General features: G+C 41.7%; 1 protein-coding gene across 22 annotated transcripts in view; it reads right to left on the bottom strand.

Annotated features, from left to right (window-relative positions):
• Positions 1-4,236, bottom strand: part of cast (calpastatin) — a 35,317-nt gene extending 31,081 nt beyond the window's left edge. For 6 of the 22 annotated variants that reach the window (XM_020592760.1, XM_020592751.1, XM_020592761.1 and 3 more), the window contains exon 1: positions 4,052-4,234. Coding sequence is in view for 6 of the 22 variants with exons in the window: in XM_020592748.1 (XP_020448404.1) it covers positions 4,052-4,084 (33 nt within the window). In the remaining 16 variants the exon portion in view is untranslated. Of the gene's footprint in view, positions 1-3,289; positions 3,490-4,051 lie in introns of those variants that run through there. The other 16 variants (XM_020592755.1, XM_020592738.1, XM_020592746.1 and 13 more) reach the window with 8 other exon arrangements.
• Positions 4,237-8,507: the final 4,271 nt, after the last annotated feature.

The following is an 8,507-nucleotide window of genomic DNA, read 5'->3' as shown; positions in this document are numbered from 1 at the left end:
GCAGGAAACCAGGGACATGAATAATAGATGTGTTAAAGCTTCAGACTTTGTGAAGCTTCACCAGAAGCTGTTGTAGACAGATGTTTTTCTTTATTCCAACTACAGTCATGGCCAAAAAATATTAGCAAACCCTGCATTTCTGTCAGATAACACACTAATGGTGTATGATCTTCTGTAAAGCGCTTTGGCCAGTGCGAGAAAGCGCTATATAAAATACAGTCCATTTAATTCTTCCAGAGAATTTTTGCAATCACAAATTCTTTGGTATCCTCGTGTTTATTTCTTGTGTTTGCATTAGAACGACACAACAACCGGACAGAATTACTGATACCCTCAGTTTAATGTTTGGTAGCACACCCTTTGGACAAAATAACTGAAATCAATCACCTCCTGTAACCATCAGTGAGCTGCTTCCACCACTATTGGAGTTTTGGACCAAGTCTTCTTCTGCCAGCTGCTCCAGGTCTCAGATTTGAAGGGATCCTTCTCCCAGCTGTTGTTCTGAGATCTCTCCACAGCTGCTCTATGGGATTGAGACCTGGACTCATTACTGACCACTTCAGAACTCTCTGGCACATTGTCTGAAAGCATTTCTGGTGCTTTTTGAAGTCTGCTTTGGGTCATTGTCCTGCTGGAAGACCCATGACCTCTGACAGAGACCCAACTTTCTAACAACCTACATTGTGTCCCAGAATTCATTGGTACTCTTCAGATTTCATAAAGCCACACACACAGTCAAGACATCCAGAGCCTGAAGCAGCAAAGCAACCCCAACACATCAGTGAACCTCCACCATGTTTGATGGTAGGGACCATGATCTTTTCTTTGAAGGCCTCATTTCATTTTCTGAAAACAGTAGAATGATGTGCTCAACCAAAAAGCTCTATTTTAGTCTCATCTGTCCACAGGACATTCTCCCAGGACGACTGCGGCTTCCTCAGATACGTTTTGGCAAACTCCAATCTGGCTTTTTTATGTCTCTGTGTCAGTAGTGGGTCCCCTGGGTCTCCTACCATGGCGTCCCTTGTCATTCAGATAGTGTGAGCTGACACTGCTGCACCCTGTGCCTGCAGGTCAGATTGAATTAGTTTGTTCTTCTCCTTCATCTGCATCCAGGGAGATTAGCTACAGGTCCATGGGCTGTAAACATCTTGACAATGTTGCGCACAGTGGACACAGGAACAGCCAGATCTCTGGAGATGGACTTGGAGCCTCGAGACTGTTTTTCCATAATTCTGTCCAGTCAATTTTGTATCAGATTTGTTCCAGTGCAAACAAAAAAAATAAATAAACATGAAGATACCAAAGAATTTGTGACTGCAACAATTTTCTGGGAGAAGTGGTGCGTTATCAGGGTGCCAGTATCTTTGGCCATGACTGTGTGAACAGTAGAAAGGCAGCAACAAATTCTATATCTTCTTCTGATATGAAAAAGCACACACACTGTCAACAGCGTGACAAATGGAGTCAGGTATATCTGAAGCCATTATACATCTGCCACTGTTTTCAGGTCATTTAAAGGCAATGTGAGTGCAAAGTCCAATTCCCGTCTTGGGTGTAGTGTGTGACCCTTTGAGAGGTTCTTGGGTGGAGTGCGTAGATAATAAGGCCTTTGAGTGAGTCACTGGGATGAATCAGTTTGACACCCAAGCCTTTCACTTACAGTTGATTTAGCAGCCCACCTCAACAAAATATGAAAATAATGCACCTCACTGCTGGTGAGTTCAAACCAGCCTGACATGAAAGTCCTGTTTGTGAGGCGCACGGGCTGAACAGTCACTGAAGCTAAAATGTCTTGAGAGATGAGGCAAAGATACCACATCAGGTGAAAAGGAGAGGTGCACGTTGTTCCAAAATCACCCAGGAAGTTAGTAACTCACTGACAGTTGTGTGTCCACCATGGGCGCAGCCTGTAGAACTAATGCATCTTGGGAAACAACAAGACGTTTTATACCTGAACCTCCCACTGAGTATGAAAGTCCTTGGTAAAGATATAAGCAGCTCAGGAATTTCTGAAATGTTTCCTAAGTGCTCAGTGAGAGCTGATAAAGAAAAGCTTGCATGAGGTCATCAGTAACTCAGATTAACAAGACGACAGGCATTCTGATATCTGGTGACCAGGAAAAAAAAGAAACACACGGGTGTCAGTGTGGGTCTGCTGCAACTCCTCATCAGAATAGCGAACACATATTCTGAGGCAACTGGTCGACAGATGAGCAGCTCTCGCCTGAGAAACGAGTTAATGTGTGAGCACACAGCAGAGTCTCAATGAAAACTACATCAACCAATAAATTAGTCTCTCATTTATGCATTACCAGTCAAAGGTTCAGACACACCTCCCCATTCAGCTGAACGGGAAAGTGTGGCCAAATGTTTGGCAGCGTAAAACCGCAACCCTGTCTGTTGATCAAGAGACTCTGAGGTTGAGAAACTTAAGCATCAGTTGAAAAACAGGCATGTTGTCATTACTTTGGCACTCCTGTACTTTTACTTTCATCTGTTCAAAGTGATCCTAAGTACAGGACATTACTATGGCAGCTTACGGGGCATAAATCTTTTCCTAGTCACTCCTTTAAATATTTCTCCTATGTGGAAAAAAATAATCAAGAGTTTTCTTCTCAGATTGCATCTAGTAGACAGCACCTTACCATAGTAGGAGAACAGGCTGAAGGCCTGGACATCAAGTGGGGAGGCAGCTGCTCCTCTTCCTTCCATTCATTTCCTGACCCTGACCCTAAACCAACTCTACAATTCACTGACTTACATGGTTGGGAGTGTGTGAACATGTTTGGTCCCCACAAAACTTCTGGGTGGACACACACCAACTTATTACTGTTAAGTGCAAAGTCTTTGAGGGCTGACTTGGTTTTTGGCACCATTCAGTGGAACCTCTACACAGGATGCACTGACGTCCACCTATTGTGTTGGTGGTTTATAGATTTAACACCAGACAGAAACTGTTCCACGTACAAGTTGCTTTCGTTGCTTTTTAACGTTTGCGTCAAAACCTAATGCGGCCGAATTAAAGCAATAAAAAGCAAACATTTTCTGACCAACAGCATCTTATCAGTTTAAGTAATAACAGCTGCATGCCATCACAGTGACAGATACATTTTTATAAGCCACTGCTCAGTACTGGCAGATTGACAAGCCTTCAACTCAGCGCATTTACTTCCTGACAAGTTGCGCCTGTTCTGTGCGGTAACAACTCGCAGGCTGCGATTGCCAAGCTTGACAGACGAGGGTGAAACAGAAGGAAAAGTAGGGTGAAGAAAGCAGATGTACTCACAAGACTCATCCAGTATGCTGCATAAGCCATGGAGGATCATAAGAGGGAAACGCGCACCCTGAAATGGAGGTTCACCCGCGCACTCTCTCCTGCCCTCACCGCTAGGTCTTTACAAAAAATACGTGCCACTCCCCGCACACTTCGGACAATTAACACTAAACGCTGTCTGTGCGTTGGCCTTGTTTTGACTCAGTGATGTTACAGAAAAGTTGCGCTTCGCCAGCGGGATCTCTTCCGCATTGCCACGGAGCGATCATGCACTTATCCGTACATGTAGGCTACCACCTCCCCCCATTACAACACGCACATATTTCCAGAGAGGATATTTGATAAACTGGCCCCCAGTGCGTCGGTGCTGGGGGGGTTGGCCAAGATTGGTTGGATGCAGCGGTGGACACGAAATCCTCAGGTTGGCCAAGATTGGTTGGATGCTGGATGCAGCGGTGGACACGAAATCCTCCGGAAACGGCCACGAACTGCTCGGCCCTATCTAACGGCAGCCTGATGGTGCTGATGTACCACTGTGATGCAGACTGGGGCGTACTGGTGGCATATCTAGTGTGCAGCCATCCTGTAATAACATGCTCTGGCACACCCACCCCAGCGTGCACTGATGTTTCGTTCTAAACCACCGTGAATCCCGTTTTATCTATGCAGTCATATTTTCTCAAGAGCTTCCAAGTGAGAGCACAGGAACGTCACCAGAAGCCATGCTGAAGTTGGACGATCCATTTCTCCTTCAGTGCAAAAGAGAAAGCTTACCTCCTTTCGTCTCTTCTTGTGTGTATGAGGCATCTTTAAAACAGAAATGGAGGAATTTTATAAGTTCCCTGTGCGCCCTCGGTTCTCTGGTGGAACTCAGACTCAAACACAGACCGAACAGCCCCTTGGCGAAAATTAGGTCCCTCCTCCCGCTGAGAAAACTTTGGAGTTTGATGAATGATTGGTTGACTGGTATAAGCAAAGTGGTGAAGTAATGTGCGTGTGTGTATCTAAGCTCGAGTTGCTGAAAGAGTGGTGCTGTACCTTATCAGACAGGTCGGTCCGATCTGTATGATGTTCATATCAGTGAGCACACTAGTCTGCACACTGCGTCTCTGAAATGCAGAATGCATGTGTGTACGAGATAGGTCCACATAAACCAGCCCACATTAAACTCCTGATTCAGTAGGGATTTAGAGATAATAGTGTATTCTTGTGCCTGAAACAGACATGTAGCTCACTATTTCTGAGGGGAAAAGCTGACATCGTTGGCATAACGGGACACACCCCAACGGGGAAATGGGGGGGGGAACTGACGCAGAGATACATCTCCTCTCGGTGAGCTGGAGCCTTTGCTGTATGAAGCACAATGCCGCCCTCTGGTGGACAAGAAGGGGTCTACACACGTCTGTTGGAGAAGACAATCATTTTGACTAATGCGAAACATCATCTAGTAAAATTCAGAGCACATTACTGTGTGTTTTTGATAAATATTTTCAGCCTTAAGGAGACCCAGTGTTCAAATAACTTTACTCCGAGATAACACCGCTTGTTAATCTATTTCCATACATTTTTATTAGCAGCAAAATGTAAAGCATGTTTACTGCTTGCCTGAAGGAGCAGCTCAAATGGCCTTAAACCAAGGACTCAGCTTCGGAGACTCACTGAAGTCCTTGATTTAGTGAGGTACCATATCCAGCACTGAAACATTAGATGAGCCTGAGTCCGGGCCTGAATTTTAGGAAAGACATAGGCTAGTTGCTGACAGACCATGTAGGATTTTATGTGAAGTAAAAAGCTAAAATAATTGGGGGAAATCATTCATCATCTGTTTATCAATTATTTTAATCAATTACTATCAATGAAACATGTTGAATATTCTAAAAGTTCTTCTTTTTAAATTAAATATCTTTATGTTTTGGACTGTTGCTTGGACAATAGAAGCAATATGAAGCAGTCACCTTGCAAACTGCATTTGCACACATTTCTGACATTTTATGGATCAACTCGTTCATCAATATTAATTAATCTAATAATGAAGGAACTGTAAGCTGCAGCTAGGCTCCAAAAGCTGGTCACGTGTTCAGTGAAATCGTTTATAAAGACTGCAAACAGATCCTCTTAAATACAAAATAACCTGCCTACACACTTCTGCTGAAGCCTAAGCCTAAACAAGCATTGATTCCATAGTAAGTTCATTCTACATTGGCCTAATATGGCCCCATAGTTTCTTGGAGTCATGTAGCTGCACAACTGAGATGCTACATTTTACAAGTCATTGCTATTACTGCTTTCATTTTGCCCTGTACATTGGCACCAGCATTTCTTCACAAATGATTAGAAATGTTTAAAAATAGATCATCTGTGTTTTAGGAAATGCGGGTCTTGACTCTGTATTTCTGTTTTATTTTGGTTCAGTCATGTGATCATTTTCTTCTGCTGCTGTTGCTAATGCAAGAATAATTTTCACACCATAAACATAACAGGTACATTTCTATGGTTTTGTGTAAAGATTAATTAATTTTAGATAAAAACTAATAATAAACTAAAACAAAAAGCAAACTGTCAGATCAACAAAACTAAACTGAATAAACTGAAGAGAAAAAGTAGGGATTCAGAAGAAGGCATCAAAACAACAGCAAAATAAACCCACCACTGAGGTTTACTTAGTCTTCGGTGCTGACGACCATGATGTTAGTGATACGGGGCAGAAGAAGTGACGAGTCACATGTCAGAGTATCGACAGTGTCCATCACTCTGGTGCCTTTCAGCAACAAAGGTCATGCAACTTTCACACGACCTGATAACAGTGTGAACCCTGTCACATCTTTACATCACTTAACTGTTTTCTCAGTCCATCACCCGCAAACCACAGTGTCTGACACCAGAGCAACATTTCTACCAAGGCTTGTGATAACAGGTGACATTTGTATGATGCTGGCTGAGCTTTGGTGACATGACAGAACCAAACTGATTCTTCACCTTTGCTGTTTTCTTCTTCTGTGTTAAATCTATGTTTAACATCTGAAGCCTTTTTGGCATTTAAGATCCATTTTTCATTATGCATGAACAACAAAGTATGTACAGTATGTGAATGTGTTTACTATATATACAATATACATATGGGTACTAAACACTGTGTATAAATGCAGGTGTATACACATTTTTTATTTTCTTATTTCACTGATTTAGTTATTTTCTCATCAAATGTTTTTAGTGGCATGTAAAGTACCTACAGAACCTCCTTATATTTTGGAAAATAATGTTTTTGGTGTTTTTAATTAAGTCATTTATTAAATTTTTTTTTCATCCAATTCATCTCAGGGTTCCACAGCCACAACTTTATGCAAACCCCTGTGTGTGCACTGGGTATAAACTGTGGGCTGCCAGTGCTGACATCTGCTCAGCCGTGCAGCACGACCACACTTTTGCTTACCTTCCTTCTGCATGTCTCACCTCCTTTGACACCAGACAGGTATGATGTCATCACTGACTGTGGTATGATACCACGTGTGCGTTTGTTTTATGCTAATTTGCAATTATTATCTTTCTTGAGCAACCTGTTTTGTGGAGATGAGGATGGTTAGGACAGGGGTAAACTAACTTTTCTTTTGTCCTGGTCCTCCCCATCCAGTCTCCATCCACTCTGATCTGGCTGCTCTTGCTTGCCTCAGCCTTGCTGCTGAGGGTGGGGCAAAGAGCTCTGACAATGAATCCACCTGCCTGCCAGTCATGCAGTGTAGCATTAGAGGTCTCCCTTACATCTTTCACTTTTCATATTAATAATGATAATTATTCTAATTATGTTTAGTTTAGTTATTTTCCACTATCTCCCCCTCAGTTTCTGTCTCCATTTTCATCCTGCACCTCTCCATGTTTCTTTTACACATATACAATATATATGACCTTATTGATATACACAAATACACAAATAACTTATCCACAACTACTGTATTTACACACCTGAAGCTCAAAGAAAGTCATTTTAATTTAAACATGTTTGTTATTTGCATACACTGATTTTTAATCCTCTTTTATTCTCAAAGTTTCTTAAATACATTTAAACTGAGAGAAACATTCCCACTTTTATTGAGAATGTCAGATATATATGATCCACAGGCTTCCTAAAACTAAATAGTGTCTACAGTACAGCACGCAGTTGCACCTTTTAGTGATTGTTAGAATACAGCCAAATTAAAGTCACATATAGTAATTTGAAAATGATCTTATATCTGTTTCTGAGAACTTCAGTCCACCATGTTTCATGTTAGAGACTTTTGGACATTGAATAGATTTTAAACTTCAACTCAGAGATGCTCTACACAGTATGCTTTTATAAAACATTTAAATTTGATTCCACCTTATCAAACAAAGTCATGAACACATCTGACGCAGTTCAACATCACTCTTCCACAGATTTTATTTTCATTACAAATCTTTACAGCTGTGACTTGCGAGCGAAGGTTTTCCATGCTCACGCTCTCTAATGGTCATAGAGACAATGAAGAGGACAAAAGAAGGGGGTCGCTATGGAAACCATGTGTGCTCTCACAATTCATGTGGCAGGTGAGTGACGGGGGAGTGACGAGGGAGTAGACTGATCCCTTTCACTGGTATAGCGTCTCTTTACCTCCACAATGATGTTTCATGGTCATATTAAACCTTAATGTTTCAATTTAATGTACTTGAAATATAATTTTACTATCAAGCAATTTAAATAAAGTTTTTCATCACTTTGAATGTATTTTTGTACAAAACCAAAAAATAGCTTTCCATTACTGTGAAAGTTGCATAATACTGTAAAGTGCCACTGAACTATAAATGTACTCTGAGATCAGTAGGAAGTGTGGTTGAAGACTTTGCATCAATTTGCCACAGCTAATTGATTTTGGTTGAATTACCGTCTGCTGAGGTGAGTCTCCTGTCACTGTGACGTCAACCCTGGCTAAAAGCAGGAGCTTTCCTTCACTGTCTACCTCTGGAAAAAGGATTAGTTGCAGAAATGCAACCACTGACCTCATCTGATGAAAGTGATGATGTGACTGGTGTGTACTGGTTTTATAAGGAAAGCCAGATGAGTGATCTCAGGCCACTGTAATGAAATAAACACAGCTCACAGATACGGGCAGAGGATGTGAAGAATCAGTGAACACAAAGTCAAAGATTCAGTGCTCTGTAGTGAAACTCACTGCTCATCATGTTAATATTTCTGTGGCTCTTCAGCTTTTGTTTCTGT

This window comes from Monopterus albus, unplaced genomic scaffold (assembly GCF_001952655.1).
Source record: "Monopterus albus unplaced genomic scaffold, M_albus_1.0 scaffold18.1, whole genome shotgun sequence".
Taxonomy (NCBI): Eukaryota; Metazoa; Chordata; class Actinopteri; order Synbranchiformes; family Synbranchidae; genus Monopterus; species Monopterus albus.
Note: the sequence above shows the minus strand (reverse complement) of the source record. Positions and strands in the feature narration are given on the sequence as shown.